Source organism: Tauraco erythrolophus, chromosome 7 (assembly GCF_009769465.1).
Source record: "Tauraco erythrolophus isolate bTauEry1 chromosome 7, bTauEry1.pri, whole genome shotgun sequence".
Lineage (NCBI taxonomy): Eukaryota > Metazoa > Chordata > Aves > Musophagiformes > Musophagidae > Tauraco > Tauraco erythrolophus.
Window position 1 is genome coordinate 27,681,446 of NC_141471.1, and position 18,954 is coordinate 27,700,399.

The 18,954-nt window shown below is 40.8% G+C and overlaps 1 protein-coding gene across 1 annotated transcript in view; it reads left to right on the top strand.

Moving 5' to 3' along the window:
• The first annotated feature begins 479 nt into the window (after positions 1-479).
• The window catches only part of COL1A2 (collagen type I alpha 2 chain), a 40,855-nt gene continuing 22,380 nt past the window's right edge, over positions 480-18,954 (top strand). The window contains exons 1-21 of the mRNA XM_086614658.1: positions 480-549; positions 2,706-2,716; positions 3,344-3,361; positions 4,032-4,067; positions 5,740-5,823; positions 7,206-7,262; positions 9,557-9,601; positions 9,706-9,759; positions 10,083-10,136; positions 10,510-10,563; positions 11,083-11,136; positions 11,430-11,483; positions 13,137-13,181; positions 13,434-13,487; positions 13,599-13,643; positions 15,827-15,880; positions 17,342-17,440; positions 17,521-17,565; positions 17,673-17,771; positions 18,234-18,287; positions 18,389-18,496. Coding sequence (XP_086470784.1) covers positions 480-549; positions 2,706-2,716; positions 3,344-3,361; positions 4,032-4,067; positions 5,740-5,823; positions 7,206-7,262; positions 9,557-9,601; positions 9,706-9,759; positions 10,083-10,136; positions 10,510-10,563; positions 11,083-11,136; positions 11,430-11,483; positions 13,137-13,181; positions 13,434-13,487; positions 13,599-13,643; positions 15,827-15,880; positions 17,342-17,440; positions 17,521-17,565; positions 17,673-17,771; positions 18,234-18,287; positions 18,389-18,496 — 1,194 coding nt within the window. The remainder of the gene's footprint in view (positions 550-2,705; positions 2,717-3,343; positions 3,362-4,031; positions 4,068-5,739; positions 5,824-7,205; positions 7,263-9,556; positions 9,602-9,705; positions 9,760-10,082; positions 10,137-10,509; positions 10,564-11,082; positions 11,137-11,429; positions 11,484-13,136; positions 13,182-13,433; positions 13,488-13,598; positions 13,644-15,826; positions 15,881-17,341; positions 17,441-17,520; positions 17,566-17,672; positions 17,772-18,233; positions 18,288-18,388; positions 18,497-18,954) is intronic.

Consider the following 18,954-nt stretch of genomic DNA (forward strand, 5'->3'; position numbering starts at 1 on the left):
AAAAAAAAAAAAAAAAGGAAAAAAATCAGACGACGAGTCAGATTTTCCTTCCGAAAGCCTCAAAGTGTCCACGTCCTCAAAGCATGGAACCAATTTAACGTCGCCGCCTCCCTGCCCCCCCCCCCCGTCCCGTCCTCCTCCCCCGCCGACCCCGCGGCCCCTCCGCCCCGCGGCCGCCGCTGCCAAGGCTGCTGCGCCGCGCCGGAGACACGGGGCACGTGACGGCCTGGGAGCCGCGCGGGCCCCGCGGCCGCCGCGCGCCCATTGGCTGCTCCGCCGCCGGTGACTCGCAGCCCCGGGACCCTCCTGCGGTATAAATAGGGCGGACCGGGGCTTGATTAATTTAGCATCCCGGGCAGCAGGTTTCTGCTAAGGTTGGAGTTACTCCTCAAGACTGTATGCCTGCGTCCCATAGGTAATAGCTAACCACCGACCAGGGACTCTGCACCACAAGGAGTCTGCATGTCTTGCAACTAGACATGCTCAGCTTTGTGGATACACGGATTTTGTTGCTGCTTGCAGTAACTTCATACCTAGCAACAGGCCAACGTAAGTGCTTTCAGCTTGTTTGTGGCATGGGTGGTGTCAGGGGGTGGCTGTCCTGCTCTCTGTGCTCTATCCAGACGTCTTCCCTGCGGATGGTAGCCTGCGGGGGCTGGAAGTGTCGAGCTGCGACTTCCCAAGCTATAGAGACCATCTCATAAAACTGCCACCTCCGTCTCAGATTAGAGTCTAGCGTTTGGTTTGGTTTGTTGTTTTTTTTTTTTTCCTCGAAAAGGCCAACTTGATTATCCCCCCTAAAAAAAAAAAAAAACAAAAAAACCCACAAAAAAAGACAGGCACCAAAGGAGAATGCAAAGACCCAATTCAAGCGCAGATGCCTAAAGGCTATAGGAGGAGAGCGTTTACGGCGAGCGGAAGAATCCAGGCTGCACCCGGACTGCACTTCTGTGAGACTGCAGGCGCACTTTCCGAAGCGGGGGAGCCGGGAGGAGTGGGAGAGCGGCGGCTTTGCCCCTTCCTTCCGAGGGGAGGGCGGCCGGGCGGCAGGCACCCCGGTGCCGGATTCCCCCTCGCCGCCGCCGCCCCGCTGCGCATCTCGGCGCCCCCTGGAGGCGAAGCGGGGCCGCTGCGGCGGGCAGCGCCGCTGGCCGCCCTCCGAGCCAGCCCGGCAACGGAAGGCGGTTCCCGGCTCCCCGGGTGGCTCGCCGCGCGGAGAGGGAAAGGCCGTACGAGGCAGGGGAAGCGTGTTGCCTAGCTCTAGCGCAAAAAGGGAGTGGGGCTCCCCGCGGCTGCAGCGCGGCGCTCCGCCACTCGCGGGCAAGAGGGTTTAGTCCTCCCCGCCTCGCTGGCGGGGGAGCGCAGCTCCTCACACACACCCTGCGGTGGGAAAAAAACGCGCCGCACGCCCTTGGCTGGGCAGAAGCGGAGCCTTCCCCCTGCCTCCCTGCTGGGCAGCATCCTGTCATGTCCTCCCACAGCCCCTCGCCGCCTTTTCTCTGGAGAACTAGAGATTTCACCACGCGTCTGACCGCGCCTGCGGGACGGAGGGAGCGGCCGTGCGCGGCCCGCTCCTGGCGCTCCGCGCCCTCCGGACGGTGCCCCCCGCCCGCCGGCGGCGGCTGCGCCCCGCCTCGCCCCCGCCCGCAGCCAGGCGTGCGGCGGGGCGGGGCGGCAGTCGTGGCGGTGGGCGGCACGGTGGCCCGGAGGAGGCCCGAGAGCCCGCGGCGGGGGACATTCCCCCCCCGCCCTCATCCCGGTGACGGGCGGCGGCAGCAGCGCCGTCGCTAAGGGTGAGGAGACGGAGCGGTTCGTCTGGGCATCCCGCCGTACCGACCGCCCTCGCTTTTCCCGAGATAAGCTGACGTTGGTGTCCCGATCACCTGGGGGCAGCAGTTTCTTTTTTATGCTGAGTTAATGCTGGCAATCGGTGCTTCAGTGCTTTACAGCCGTCAGCACTTCACTGTTGCCACCTTTTTTGCTGCGCTGTATGAACCATCTGAATTTAGTGTCATCGTGCATTGCCAAAGTGACATTTTGTGGGGGAAAAACCCCACCCAACAACCTGTTAGTTAGTGTCAAATTGCTGGCATTAAAGTGTGGCGCCAGATGTTTTTAGCGTGGTAAGTTTCAGCCAAAATACATTTTTAATTTTTTTGAAATTAGGAAAACAGATTTTTGAAAATTAATATCTCCAACTGATTAACAAGAGCTTACTTAGTAGTAAATAACATAGAGAGTTATTTGCTATTTGGTGTTTAATAATTTCAAGCTGTTCTCTGTTAAACACAATGAAATTTTACGGGAAATTTTTGACATAGGTATGTTTAAGTAGAACTGCTCTCCATAAAAAGTGAGATGGGGCCATTTATATTAAAATTTGAGATTACTCCTGCAATTTAATATCTTCACATGTGTCAGCGTGTCTGGGTTTATTTAATCTGTTGCATGCACACGTGAGAAAATAGATATGTGCGTTTTTTTCCATGGAGAGATGTTTAAGTGTATTTAGAGCAGGCTTTTAAAAGATGTCTGCCTTTTTGGTGTATCAACCGTATTACTTGTTTTAATTTCATTAGCGTTTCTTGCGTTAAGATAATTAACAAATGTGAATTTTAATTTAAAACCATTGAAATGTAAACCTTTTAAAATAATTGAATCCACGCGCTAATTATATCTTTTTTTTCTTTCCTTTTTTCTTCCAGATGTGAGTGAGGTCAGTATAATTATTTTTTTATCTAATATGTAACATTCAACCTCAATTAACAGGCTAGACTTCTTTCTCATGGCAGTATCATTTACTAACATTAATTCCCAAGACGATCATGGAAAGATACTGATTACATCCTGCAGGGATTGCCTGGAAATGTACCCACCCCAATTTCTCAAGTGGGACGGCCTTTTTAAGAGACTGCCTTCATAGGTGTAAAGACCATGAGGAGAAAGTAAGGGAGCAGTGGTGTCTGGACATTATACCTGACAGTTTGGATTGGAGACGACTGTACTTTAAAGCTAGACTTATAGCCTAAATTTCATTGCACAGAAGGATTATGGAAGAACTCAGGTGTGACTTTCATTTATACCAGTTTTGTAGGCTGCAATATGTGTAAAATTGTCAGTCTTCATCAGAACGTTCTAATGTAGTTACATGTATCTTTGCTATAGAATAAACTCCTAGCCTTCATAGTAATTTAAAACCCATAGGACATACTTAAATATACTGTACTGAGAAAAATTACAGAGTTATGTAAGAAGACAAGTCTAAGTTTATGCAGTATTTTTGTTTAAAATATTTCGAGAAATTGCATCTTTTTTAAAAAATTTTCTGCTTTATTTTTTTCAGGCATCTACAGGGCGGAAGGTAAGCACTTTTTTTTTTTCTTGTCTTGAAATGTAGGTGATATCAGATATTCCAAACCAGATGAATATTTTGTTGAATATTGGGTGAAAGGAAAACTGACTAAATTCACTGAGAATAACAGTAGCACTGAGATGAGTAGGAAGTAAAAAGCAGGGAACAATGGGTGCAACATCTTAACACCAGCGTAAATTCAATTATTGGATTTAAGCTTCTTTACCCAAGAGCAAAACTAAGCATACCAAGAACTAAACTGCATCAAAGCAGCATTCTTGTTCAACAAGAGTTCCTTTGGAAAGATTTACGTGAATTGAACAGTACAGAAATATCCATACAGGTCTAAAAGGCTAAATGGATTTTATTTTATTTTTAAAAGTTGCTACTGTTACATTAGAGTCAGTTGTTCAGTAGAGACTAAAAATGACTTTGCAAGTACTGCTGTGGACTGTGCAGTGATACTTTTAACTGATGTAGTAATGACAGTGACTAAGTAATTTCTGATAACTTACTGTGGGAAAAGAGTATGCTATCTGTGGAAAATAGCTATTGGACTTGTATGTGCAGTCTGCTTTCCCCTTTTCATGTACATTAGTTGTTTTTTATGTATCTGTTTCCCTGTATCGTCCTGGAAAATTTCCACAGAAACTCATTAAGTATTATTTTGTTCCACCAGGGCCCTAGAGGAGACAAAGGGCCACGGGGAGAAAGGGTAAGGAATTAGATTGACATTCATTTGTTTGTGATCTTTGAACAACAGTTGTTGGAAGACCAGTAGGAAAAAACTAAATTTAGGCATTGATGTGAGATTAAATGAATGTACCTGTAGAAGCTTGCATGTAAAATTTTGTTAAAAAGAAACCAAGTTATCTATTTACCAAATTCTGCCCTGGTAATACCTCGCTGACCTGATTATGGTCATTGTGCCTGAGCAGATGTGGTTGAGTTCAGACAGCAGCCTAGCAATCCAAGCGATGGTTCGAAAAACTTTTTTTTCCAGCCACATGCAGTGAAAATAGCGCATGAAAACATGGAAGGGAAAGTTCTCACATAAAGATGTAGTCTTTGAACAGTATGATGTACAGATAATAAGCTCTCTGCGTCAAACCCAAATAGACAAAGCCTAGCCTTGAGGATCGTTCATTACCTGTGCCTCCAAAGATGACTTGAAAAAGCTGTCTTCTTAGCACCTAGACATTTGTCATCTACATTCTATCAGTCAAAGTGGATATTGTACTGTTAAAGGCTACCGTAAAAATAACCACAATAAGGACAGTTGAATAATTTAATTGTAATGCTCATTCATGTTGCTCATACCTGCTTTTCTGATTTGCTTCTGCATTGTTGCTGCTTTTTGTAAAGTAGTCTTCTGAAATTAACATCCTTATCTGATCAGTGTGTAGTTATAACATTTTGTATCTTCTGAAAATTGAAAAGCCTTAATATGGATAGGTAGCTCTTGAAAATTTCTTAGATCATGATATGCTGATGACCATAATGACAGCTATTAGGAAGAGTATATCTATATACCCTGGATATTTGCTGGATAAACTGGATATTTACTTTAGGCTACCACTAACCAAATCTGTTTAATGAAATGAGATACATGCTTTGTCCTGAAGACAGCAAGGCTAATCCTGCTCTTTTAGAAATTCCTAAGACCTTTACTGTGGATTTCATCCAGCACTGAAATGGGTCCAAAATACAGACCAAATGAAATACTTCACCTCAATTGCCACAATGGCAAAACTTGACCAGCTTTGTGCATTGAGGATGAAAGAACATAAGGGCAAATGTTGCTGGACTGAACACATGTCACTTCAATATGTGTAAAAGAAGTTATGACGGTGGTAACAGAGCAACAGTATCAAAAATCTGTAGAAGAGCACTGTTTTATTGTGACTGAATTTGCAATTATACCAGCAAATAGTCTAGACTGATTAAAAACTGGCCTCTGACTTACACGGGATCTGTTAGCTCATACCAGCTGCGAGTCCTCATTTGGTCAAATTTTAGGCTGTCGCTACCAGAGTCTGACAGGCTGTGTGGGTCCACATGGGTTGCTTGGGGCTCATGGGTCAAAAATTTGGTTGCTTAAAATGAAATTTCTCAATTTGGAGGTTATGCTTAGGTAGCCTAGATCCAATATTGCCCCCATAAATCTTCCCAAATCTGAAACTACGGTAAATATCTGATACGAGGTGTGGCAAGGCAGTGTAAATTCAGGCTATGCTTATTTTCTAAAGTTAGCTGTTTATCAAAACTGCATATACAGCACTGCCGTAGTGTGTGCTGTAGGCGTCTGGTTGTTAATGAATTTATCACTTCAGAGGTTTCTTTAGCCACTTCTAATGTTCACTTTATAATCCACTTTTTGACTCTAGGGTCCACCAGGTCCACCAGGCAGAGATGGTGAAGACGGTCTACCAGGTCCTCCAGGCCCCCCTGGTCCTCCAGGTCTTGGCGGAGTAAGGCATCCAAACTTTCTATTACTGAAATACTGATCATTTGTGCTTTGTGGCATCCAAAGACTAAATACATATCTGCAGGAAAGTTCTGTTGTTGCATTGGAACGTAGAAGAAACATTCTCTTCTGATCGGCATGAAATTCATGGTCCCAGTTCCGATGAAACTCTCCTTAGGATGTATATTTTCCATGGCAAATTTGGATTCTCTATTCAATAGGGACTTATGCACGGGAGCAAATCAACTCTGTTAATTAGCATTAAATTTGTATGGCCATAACTTGTGTGGATTAGGAATTGCCTAAATGAAGCCTGTGCTGTTAAGCAGAGAGGGGAAAGAAACGGCACTTTGCGGTTGGGTTCAAGAGACAGCAACCGTATTGGAATTAGCTTAAGAAGACTACCCTAAAGCTAAAAGTCCGTACTTAAGAGTCAATACTGCTCTTCCTTTAAAATTTTTCTTTTCTCTCTGTATTCATGCTTCAAAACGTCAGTGGACTGTGTCACATGCACACTTTCTGCAGAAGTGTCCATCATGTATTCTCTGAAGAACGCTGGCTTTAACTCTTTGCTGGACATTAGCTTGCACAGGGAACATGAAGACATAGACAGTGTCGTATTAAGCAAGTGTAGAAAATCCTCCGGCATGGAAGAATACCCTTTTTACCTTCAACATGAATAGCAGTAATTTATTTTCCTATTAGCAAACCCCAAACTGCTTTAATTAGTTTCCATTATTTTAATATGCTAATAAAACAAAAGAAGCAAGAAAAGAATTTTTAGTTATACTGTACAGAACTTTTTTCCATTTTAGTGAAGAAGGAAAATGTACTCTATAAAACTAGATGTATATTTGCCTACAAGACTTACACTGATAAAAGATGAAAAATCCAGTGCAGTGTTTTTGAGGCTGCGTGCTCCTCAGAACTTTTTGAAGCTGAAAGCCTCACCTCATCCAGTAGTCAGTCAGGGCTGATACATGAATTTTACTTAAGCAATGTGGTGAAAAAGTACATATAACTTCTTTTAATGGAAATTAGGCAGAAGGATTTGGGGGTTTCCAGAAAGTTTTCCATTTTAAATGAGCATTAAGTTTACATTCTTAATTTTCAGTTCATGCTGTTGCAGTGCCTCTCTGTCACTACTGCGTAGATATTTGAGGCCATTGTGTGAAAGGCCTTCCTAGTAAAATCAAGTCTTTCGGGAAACAAGTGAATAGAAAAGTATTTATGATAGGGCTATGTTTACTGAGTTTTATGTATACTGCTTTAACATACCATAGAGCAAGTGTAGCAAGTCAGATGACAGATGTAGAATGATAATCATCAATACTTTTTAAGGTAAAATTTTTAATATTTTAATTTCAAACTTTTTATCACCTACAGAACTTCGCTGCTCAATATGATCCATCTAAAGCAGCTGATTTTGGCCCAGGACCTATGGTAAGTATATGATTTAGCACTTGATAACCTGCATAGATAACGTGTTTAGTATTTTCCTTTGAATCTAATCCAGCTGTTTTAACGCAAAGATTTTTAAAATCAGTGTTTTGATCATGTATTGAGTCAGATTGTAAACTGATCCTCTGATGTAGGGCAACGTGAAGTGTTTTAAATGTAGTCATAGGACTTGAAATAGGGCCTTGGGGCTGTACATTTAACTCGAATATAGCACTTCTGGGTCTTGTGCTTTAATCCGGTCTGTTGACCACACTTTTATGAATCGGTGAATCTCATAATCTGACGTCAGATAGCACATCTACTTTGATATAGTATTACTTTACCCACATGGAGCCAGAAGATTGTGTTTTAGGAACGAGATCAATAGTAAAGCTACTCTCTGAAGCAGGCATAGATCTAAAAAGTAACTCAGTGTCTCAGTTCCAGTTGGTGGCCGTTTTTTTTCCCATGGCTGTACAACCCTTTTGATATCTTTGGATTGCACAGGTTTGGTCAGAAATTGGCCACCACATTTAATTCTCAGTAATCAAATGTTAGTACTTGCTACTACAAGGCTATTCTGAGGAGGAATCTTCCTTGGTTGCTGTATACTATGTCCAGATGGTCATTTAAGGAGTCTATTGTCTCTCTGCATGGATTCCTAACCCTTCCTAATGTTAGCAGATATTTTCAGTGTACACAGATAGTAGAATATGGGTTAAATTCACCACACACATTGACATCACAAACAATGCATCTGGTGGGTGATCAGCAGGATGAAGGCTACCCAGGATTATTCTGGGTCAACTGCTTGTTACCAGCTAACATTAAATGAATTTTTGAAAATATTTTGACATCCATTTAGATACTAAATATAGGAAAATAGGAGTATCTATAATCAAGTTCTGCCCTCAGTGTCTGACAATAAATAATAAGTAAATTAGAAAATGTAGATGTGGATTTTTTTTGGGTGTCACAATTTCTAAGTTCCAATTTTTGTGTCAGTTAGTGTTCATCTGACAGCAACAGCAGTAGAATCTACCTACTATGAGAAATTTTTAAGTTTGATAAAGAAAATATGAGAGATTGGGAAGACAGAAAAGAGAAAACCAATTATAGAGTATAATATGTGAAGAGGTTATTCACAGGGCTTCTGCAGCACATATGATTCAGATTGTCAGAAACAATTTTTTTTTCCTAGAATTACTGCATATTTTTGTAGCCACAAGATTGCTTTAGCTTCCATAAGTAAATGCTTGTATTTAATATGCATTTATTTCCCTTAATAAAAGCTATTCAGTCTTACGGGAAAGCTACATAAGCCATTGAAAAGCTGGCACGTGATTTTAATCTTGTAATGAGAAAATCTAAAAGAATTCCCAAGAAAGTTTTAAAACCAATTAAAAACATAATGGTTTCTGTTGAAACATCTCATAAAACATTTGTTTGGACAATAGAAGCCTAAATTAAATTTCATTTCAAAGTTGTTTGCTTGCTTAGTAAAGCTTTAGACAACTCTTAAGAAAGTGCAGTAATCTATGGAAATTTCTTTTTTAAGAGTGATCTTTGATCCTTTTTTTGCCAAGATGTATGTAATTTCTAAATTCAGTCAAGAAGAGTATGTTAGTGCTTTATTTTGGAGGTGAAATGAAGATAATTTAATCAAAACCAAAATGAAATATCTAATATTTAGAAGTTGATCATTATTTGAAATAGATGTGTAAATATTATGTGTAAGAGTTGTTCAATTTCTTTACAAAATTATATGTGAGCCTCTCAGTTCATGGCAACACTGCCATTTATATACCTTTATTTTCCCTTTTACCTTCCTACCATTTTAATGATCTTTTTCTCTGACATCTCTACTTGAAAATCATGATAAAATTGACAGGCCCAAAAATTTAGCCTTTCTTAATGTGTTGTTTTGACCTTCATCTTTAAACTCTGGAAGCTTATGCACAGAAAGGAAGAAGGTGCATAGAAGAATGAACCAGTGTACTTACTATCAAGCCAGAACAGATTAAGAGCTTTATCACAAGATTCTCAGCCGTAATGGTACATTCTTAATCATCTCACTGGATTTTGTGCTGGTTCCTTGCCACTAGAAGATCTGTTTGCACTTGGACTGCCTCTGTAAATTCATGCAGATCTCCTAACTTCCTCTACTTTGATTTGGACATTGCACACTGAAAACTGTAATGCTTACCAATATTTTAGGAATACCAGGAATTGGTGTTATAGATGAGATTAGATAATGGTGATTTTTTTTTAAAGATTTTGTCATTTTTCTCCCCTAGGGTTTAATGGGACCTAGAGGCCCACCTGGAGCATCTGGACCCCCTGTAAGTACAGTCTCATCTCTCCAACTGACTAATTAACATTGACATACCTGTAAAATCACAAAATAGCCTGTTCAAATATTAACCAAGTCTCCCTCCTCTTCTAGGGTCCTCCTGGTTTTCAAGGTGTTCCTGGTGAGCCTGGTGAACCTGGTCAAACAGTAAGTACAGGTTTCACATACGATTGTCATTACAAATAGGACACCAAAGTAGACTTGTAATGCTTAGGCCCATTTCTCCTATCCATATGCACGTCCTTAAATGTTTGAGTTAGATATTCCTGCTTGATCCTGTTGCAGAAGGAGAACTGAACACTCAGACTCAAGAGTCCTTCAGACTGGAATCATAAAGTGCAAAGTCAGTTAAGATGGAAGGACCTTGCTTCAGCTCAGGCTCCAGCTGTGCCCCAACTCAACTCAGACACCAGTGAAAAGACTTATCTGAAGAATGATGCTTTAAGTAATCCTCAATCTATTTTTAACAGGGTCCTCAGGGTCCCCGTGGTCCCCCTGGTCCTCCAGGAAAGGCTGGTGAAGACGTAAGTGGTTATTAAATGTTTCCCATCTCTTTTGGGGCTGTGATTCAACTCTAACATTAGGTTATTGTTAAGCTAAGCATTCTATTTTTACATTTTTCTATGATATTGTATAGAATAAATAAACCCCTGAAATAATTATTTTATAGTACAAGAGATGCTGTATGTTGGAAATGTACAGAAAAATAGATAACTTCAAAACCTCTCCAAATTTAGCTTCCTGAATACAGGAAGAAATAAACTTGAAAGCTAACAAGCTCTCTATATTTATTGAAAAAGAGAAACTTTGCCAGTGTCTTTCTTTTTTTTAATGGCTTATGTTGTTATTTTATAAAACGAGTGAGCTTTCTTAGTGCATTTTTACTGCATTTTTTAGGGTCACCCTGGAAAACCTGGAAGACCTGGTGAGAGGGGTGTGGCTGGCCCTCAGGTATGTGGCGATCCACTGTATACAATACAAAACAGTTCTCTTATCAACAAAACTTAATGACATTTCTGAATTGCACCACATTAACAGTCTAGCAATATTCCCTATATGGATTAATCTGATTTCAGTTCTTACCTTCAGGGATATTGTATAGTTATGCTTTAGTTTTGTGGGTTTTTTCCCCTCCAGTAAAGTTAGCGTAGTTAGTAACAGAAGTGACATAGTGGGGAGTTATAAAGGAGCAGGTGAGCAGGCACCTCGGCATAGAAAGCTAAAACAGCTGTGCTATCACATGTTAGTGCATGAAATTTCTGAGATTCAGAACTGGAAAATCAGGTTGATTCCTCTTAGTCTTGGAACAAGTCCGGTCCTGGGATGTTTGGGAATGGACTGTGTTGCTCTCTTGAATGATCATAGCCCAAATCTACTCAGTAGTTTTACTGACAGACTTACACTTTTTCTTTCTTTTTAACTGCAGTATATAATATGAGAGACAATCATTCATGCGCTGTGTGTTTTTAGGGTGCTCGTGGTTTCCCTGGAACTCCTGGTCTGCCCGGCTTTAAGGGAATTAGGGTGAGTATATATATTCTTTTTCCCTCAGTAGTTAAGACTGACAACACTTCAGCATGCTGGAAAGTCCTGGAAATCTCAAATTTAAGAATATATATTCTAAGTGCATGAACCTCTTTGAAGTTTTTAATACCTCCTGATATGAAAGAATGATTTTTATTTTTTTTTTAAATCATAAGATTACATTAGGAAATCATTTTGTATGGAAAGAAGGATTTACCTTACAAGACTAAGAGTTTGTGTATAACCATTAGTGGGAAAATATATACTTAATATTATTTTTTTACTCAATATAGGGACACAATGGTCTGGATGGTCAAAAGGGACAACCCGGTACTCCTGGCAGCAAGGTAAAGATGAAAGCTGAAAATGTAGGATGCATTTGTAGCTCTTCCTAGCAAAAGACTTATTAAGTGCCATCCAATTAATCTTCCATGTTATCATTAAACATTTCCCAGCTGCAATAATCTAGAAGTCAGTGGCTCCATGTAGGACAAATATGTGCACCTTAACATGAGAAGTTATTCCTGGGGCCTTATTCTTATTCTCAGTCAAGTTAGTATTTTAGATGAGTAAGAGCAGCACTTAACACTGATTTTTTTGCTGTCTCTGCTTTTCTATGGATTGTTTTCAGGGGTTTAGTGGGGTTTTTAAAATACACTAAAATGAAAAGATTGCATTTTTCTACAAAATCCTGCTGTAGGAGACACATGCTCTGGTGTGAAGCTTTCTGCTAAAACTTTGGATAGATGCAGTGCTCTTCTGAGTTAAGGCTATTTGATCTTCACAGTCTTTTTCCTTTTTACTTTCCTCAGATTAGTGCACATTTGAACACTCTCCTTAAGAGAATGTTTTTAAACATGATCTAGAAACATATTTAGCCAACTTTCCCTGTCTTGGTTTCTTCTTCTCCCATTCCACCTCAGCACCTAATAGCAGTGTTCTTAAAAAACACTACTGCAGTGTTGGGTTGTAGGTAACTTTAAGGCTGCTGACTTATTCGCAGGAGATGTGTATTCAAGACCTTTTAATATAACAATGAAAAGCTCAAATACTAATTCTCCCTATTGCTTGTTTCTAAGAGCTTAGCTTTACTTGCTTATAGAGTTATTAATTGTAACATAGCATTCTCCAACATCACTGCAAGTTGTCAATCTTCAGAAAAAGTTTGGTAATCAGACAGCAAACACTCATTCTGTCCAGTCTTTGTAAATTAAAAGCAGTTAAAGCAATTAAGTAAAGGAAAGAACAGTTATTAGTAAGAGTGCTAATCTGTCTGGAAAGCACAGGCACACTAAATAAAGGTGACTCATATAACTGCTAAAGGCAGTGATGAAGGCAGAAACATGTGCTGTTTGGAGCATTTAAGACTAGGTGCACTCAGGTATGTCCAGGATACCAGTGCTCTAGGACAACACTTGTCACTATAGACCAGCCTAGACCAACTGCAGGCTGGTTGAGAACACTTAATGCTGAAGGAAGAGGAGTCATGTTTTAATGGCTGTCACTCATATCTCAGTTTTATTGGTCTTAAGTTAAAAATACCTGAGGTGGATCCTAATTTCCAGCCATTTGACAGGAACTTTGTCACCTTAACCTCAGGTAAAAGAAAGCATCATTCTGCTTCTGCTGCAGCTAAAAATACAGCTGCTGATTGATCTGAAATCGTAGTTGACTATCCAGGCCCTATCTCTTAGACGTGTGCTACAGAGTAAATATCAAAATAAAGACGTAAAGAAAGCTGACATATGTAAGTGAAGAAACTTGCTCTGGCCCTCCTCTTCTATGAGGATTCCAACTGGCCATGCTCCAGTATAGGCAGGAACAGTCACAGCCTCTGCACTCTCAGGACCTGATATGCTGTTACTGTATGCTGTGGTGTGAGTGCTACAGAAGACAAGAACAGTAGGATCCAGCAGTTGGCTGTCTCTCTAGATAGTGTTGTACTGTCTGTCCAAAGCATCCATGAAGTAATTCAAGCCTGCAAACTTTCTTTTTCATAGGGAGAACCTGGTGCCCCTGGTGAAAATGGTACCCCAGGACAACCTGTAAGTATTTACTGATGTTGTGGAAAATGTTAATCTGATAGATATGGTTCAATCAGCCTTTTGGTCAATTTTTGTCATCAGTGACACTCCAGCTAGCTACTATTAGTTACTCTAATGTAATAGTATGTGAATATTTGAACAGAATTGCCTGGCTGCGACACTCTTCATATGGAGACTTGGCAGAAGAAAGAAAATCTATATATCTTTGTTCAGTGAATAGATATACGTGAATTAATTTAATTTTTCTTTCAGGGTGCTCGTGGTCTCCCTGGTGAGAGAGGAAGAGTAGGTGCCCCTGGACCAGCTGTAAGTGGCTTCCCACCTATCTGTTTGCCATCATGACCAGCCACTTACTGTGGCTTTCTCTGATCTTTGAATCTCTTTTCATACACTATTTATGATATTCTCTCCTCACAGGGTGCTCGTGGAAGTGATGGCAGTGCTGGCCCCACTGGACCTGCTGTAAGTCTATATTTGACAATCTGGTTCCATTAGGCCTTGTGTCCCAATTTCTGTTTATAGAGGATTTCTTGGGGGTCTGAGAAGTTGATTGTGTGGATGTTTAACACAGTTCTTTGTTGCTTACTGGACCATCACAAAAAGAATTATTAAAACATAAACCTTTTGCAGACAATATCCTGAGAGCCTCAGGATTTATGTTAAATGCATCTGTATCGAAGAAACCAAATATTCTCTCATTTACACTGGTGAGTTCATAGGGAAACACCCGATTAACAGAACCCTCATTTCCAACAGTCTAGCAGAACAGTTCTTATCCCAGAACTGAAGAAACTTTATACCTTTTAGCAGGTATACACCATGCACATGTTGTAGATGACTATAATTATATGCATCCTGAAACTGTTAGATGCACTCCAGGACACAGGTTTGCACCTGTTGTCCTGTCTAACAGGAGTTAACCTTTTTCATTCACCACTGATACATGAGTTATGTGAGCTAGTGTGAAAGGCCAGTAAGATCCAACTGTCCTGATCTGACTGGAAAACAATAGCTATTCTAATAAGTGCTAATCCAATGCAATTTATCCCTTTAAAAGGAATTAGTGTCGCCATAGCATACCACTAACTTCAGTAAAACTCATTTATTTCTGTGAAATAAATGTGTGTACAAGGGTATAGTTTCAAAGCTGTAAAAAAAATTCAGGGATAGCCCAGAACAGTTTTTCCTTCCTGCCAAAATTCCTTAGTATAGGAAAAATATTCTGGAGCTGCTGATTGCAGAGGTGTTACTCCAAATGGGCAGCAGCAGGGAGTTGCACTGGGGCCCTGTGTCTACACCAGGCTGAAGTTATTATACACATACTTAGGTTATGATGCTGTAAACACTCTGCACAGCACTTATTAATACTTTTTTTTTTTAAACTGAAACATAAATATTGTTTTATTCTCCTTGCCACTGAGAATTTAAAACATAAAAAGAGTCACTGCAATGGAAATTCTCAAAGTTTGTATTTTCATATGTATGTTACAGGGCATTTAGTCTTTTTTTCCTTCGCTTGTGCAAAATCAATGGGAATTCTAGACACCCAGTTTATAGTGAACACAGTAGGTTATAGAATGTTGGAAGCCAATTCCTCTTTTCTATACCAACTGACCCATTTTATTCCCTTGGATTTGTGAGGCAGTGTTACGACAAGTATTTATAATTGAAAGATGTTAGTTCACAAAAAAGTAGATATCAATCCCCAATGAATGAGTTGGATATTTTGTTAATAATTGAAGTAAAATTATCCTTTTTGCATCTGTGTGCATTAAAGAATAACAAAGGCTATGAATCCACCAGTGTATCTTCTGTTGTGGTGTCTGGGTGCTGTATGCTAGGAAGCTTGTCTCGTCATCATTATAAATCTCACAGCAACAGCCAGGCACAGTAGAGTCAACAGACAGCCCTCTTCAAGCTGATGTGCCATTGCCTCTGACATTAAAAAAAGAGTTTAATGGAAGGGCACTGGGGCTGCACATGTTGACTGCCTCAAAATGTATACTCTGGGTATGACTCAAGATTTCTAATCCATTCATGCGTTAGAATCAACTCCTGCCTTCAGCTGCTGTTAAGCCTGATCCAATTTCTGGTACGTTATTACTGATCTCAATGTAAGTTGTGCCAAGCACTGGCTTGTGAAATGGTGCAGAGATCTTACCATCCCAACCCAGTGGTCCCAGAAGGACCACTGGTGTGGAAGTGTACACAGTTAGCCCTGCACAGTAAATGTGTTGGAAACAGCTGCCTTAGACTTGCAGTTGCAGGATGCAGTGCTCCCCTTCGTTCATTGTGGGATTGTACAGCAAGACATCTTGCCTTGCAGATGCCTGCTTCTGCCCGTCCTCTGTTTATTTTTTCTCAGGTGTTTGGCCTCAAGGCAAGGTTTTACCCATCCTTGCTTAATTGATACTTTTTTTTTAGCTGCACTGCAAACGTTTTTCAGCATTGACCTCACTCTTAACTGTTCATAGTGAACCAAATCTGTGAGTTTGGAGTTGCGAAAGGTAACTGATATTCTGAGGTGGTAATGGGCGGAAGTGTCTAAGTAAATGTGCATTTTCGAAATCTGTTTACTTCAGCAAGCAAGGTGCTTCTGTCATCATTGAATGCTTTTGCACAACTGTTTCCCTTTCATTTCCTAGGGCCCTATCGGTGCTGCTGGTCCTCCAGGCTTCCCAGGTGCTCCTGGTGCTAAGGTATGAACATCTGCTTCTGCTGGTACATTTGATAGTGAAGATGAAGCACCGTAACTAGTATTGCTAGGCAGCAGAAAAAAAACACCCTCTCTGAAACGGGAATGCTTTCCCATTGAACACTTACAGATCAGGATGAGAATGAATACCTATAGTATTTGGAGAGATCATATATGAATGCTAATTTAAAATACAGCAGCTATTTCGTAGCTGAAGATTGATGCTAGGCAGGTTCAGGAAGACATATAACTTCTGGGTTTTTAATACTTCCTACATGGTGCAGTTGTATACATCTTTGAAAGGTGACGCAGATCATGATAAATAAGCAAAGTAGCAGTTTGGATCACTTCACAGAAGCAGTGGAGGGCCAAGAAGCTGAAGTTGAGTATCAGGCTCCTTCCAGCCCAAGTTCTTGAAATTACAATGGCAAAACTTTCCACATTTAGTGCGATACCATTTTGTTCTTACTGTAACTTAGATGATTCGGTTTATTGCAAAGATCTTAGCATTTTTACCCAGGTAAGACTCTCATTATTTTGAATTTTAATTTGTCCAAGGAAGGACAGAGGATTTTGGGCAAGAGTGTCCCATATAATGCATTTAAAAATTTCACTTCTATGTAGTGCGATGCAGTTTTTAATCCTTAACACAAATACACAAAGTCCATGTCACAACAGACAAAACTCTTATCTTGATCCAGCTTTAGAAGAAAATAGAGTATTGTGTGCTAGACCTCTTAATATTAACTGCAAGGAAGATGAAGAAAAATTGAGATTCCGTTCTGGTTAGTTCTGTCAAAAAGGAAGACTTCTGGAAACCATGAAATCTTCTCTGATGCAAGCGTTGAGTGTGGTTACAGCACGTAATTTCAAGAGAAGACTGCCTACATGTCCAGGGTGAACTCTGACTACTTAGAGAATTGCTGAAGAGAAGTTGTCATTATATTCAGTTTTTTGTATTAGACTTAGTAAATACAAGCTTCTGAGAATAAAATCAAGAACCTTTTTTCCTGTCATTTACTCCACTGTGAACACTGTGCCTCAGCACTCTCATCAGGCATCGTTTTGCATTTTGCATCTGTGCAAATGGCACCTTAAGGTGCAAGATAATGGTCAGTTAGGTCTCATGCACTGAGGTGTCTCAGGCCAATGCTGGAGACATATGGCTGCAGATAAGACTGGGATTGTAATCTTGATTATCTAGGTCAACCTTCTGCGTAATCCTCAGTGATCAATATGCTGAACATCTATTGTTTCCATGTTAGCCATCATCTTCCGTGGGGCCTAGCTAGGCTTCCCAGCTTCAGTGCCTTTAAAATCCAATCAAAGTTCTCAGTTCCTTGCTTTCTTGGCCTCTGAAATGGGAATATATATGTTGGATTGTTTTCTTAATGTCAGGCTAATATAGAATTACTCCACTATTGCCCTGTACACTGATAGAGGGCTCTATCCTTCTCTCAAACAGGGTGAAATCGGACCTGCTGGTAATGTTGGTCCTACCGGTCCTGCTGGTCCAAGAGGAGAGATTGGACTTCCCGGTTCTAGTGGTCCTGTTGGCCCTCCAGTGAGTAATTTGCCTGACTTTATTGTTGGACAATGCACTTGAGACTCTGAATTAACCATTATTGTTATCTTTCTTAATAGGGCAACCCTGGTGCTAACGGTCTTCCAGGGGCTAAAGGTGCAGCTGTAAGTACAGCCATATTCACACTTGTTTGCTCTAAAAAAAAGAATTCAGTTAATGCAACAGCAAAGATAGTGGGCTCATAATACCCTGTTTTCCTTCTGTTGGACAGGGTCTTCCTGGTGTTGCTGGTGCTCCCGGTCTGCCTGGTCCCCGTGGTATTCCTGGTCCTCCTGGCCCTGCTGGTCCTAGTGGTGCTAGAGGACTTGTTGTAAGTGACCTTGTATATTGCCTGTCTTCATTTGAAAATTGGACATGGTGTCCACAGTTGTAAAAGGCTTCCTCTGGATATATTTTTGTATTTAATGCAGACATTTTTTCTTGCTCCACTGTAATTGAACATTGTAGTTCATTTCCGTGTCTTACTGCTTGCTTCAGATGCTGAGACTGAAGAGGTTCACTTTGCACTCCTGTTGGATATCCTCAGTAGAGGAACCAGCTCTGGATACTTCATAGTTCAATTACTCCCATTTATAAGTGTCTTTAACATGTTTCTTTTCATGCCTGTTAAGCCGAAAATACAGTTATATTCACTGGCCGTTTATCAAAATAGAGGCAGGCATGGCATTGGATGATTAAATAGCATTTTAATTCATGAAGAAATTGTCCAGGTAGGGGAGGGATTTTTTGAATGATGCATAATTCTATGATCTCTTTTTGTTTTGGACTCTAGGGTGAACCAGGCCCTGCTGGTGCCAAGGGAGAAAGTGGTAACAAGGGTGAGCCTGTAAGTATGGCAGCATGTAAAAGTTGTTTCAATGAACAAAGCCTGATAGCATCTGCAACACAGCATCTGATTTCTTCGTTTTCTCTGTTTGCCTGAAATAGGGTGCTGCTGGACCCGCTGGCCCTCCTGGTCCTAGTGGTGAGGAAGGCAAGAGAGGTGGCACTGGTGAACCTGGCTCTGCTGGTCCCCCAGGCCCTGCTGGTCTAAGAGTAGGTTTTCTTTTCATGTTCCACAAGTAGAAGCAAAAAGGAAAGAGGAAATAAAGCTAGACTCACAAAGGAAAATTAAGTAATTATGAGTAATTAAATTTACATTAATACTGCTAAGCAAAGATTATTTGCCATTCTTAGCTTTTTGATTAGTTGAGACCAAGTCTATTTTTGCTTTGTATTAATGCTGTTTACTGTCTTATACCTGAAGTAATTAGAGGTTGCTTTGATTATCCATTGTGTAATATTTAGTGAATTATCTTTGATTACTCGTAAAGCTTTGTGATGAGATTTAACTGCTGAAATTGGAGAATTGACTCAGATACAGCGTGAGGCAAAATATTTCACTTCAGTGTCTTCAGGGGTGCCTAGTACTCTTTTCACTGTGTGAGGAAACTACTCATTGAATTTCAGGAGGCTTGTGATTTCATGCAGGAGCAGGAATTCACTGGAAAAGA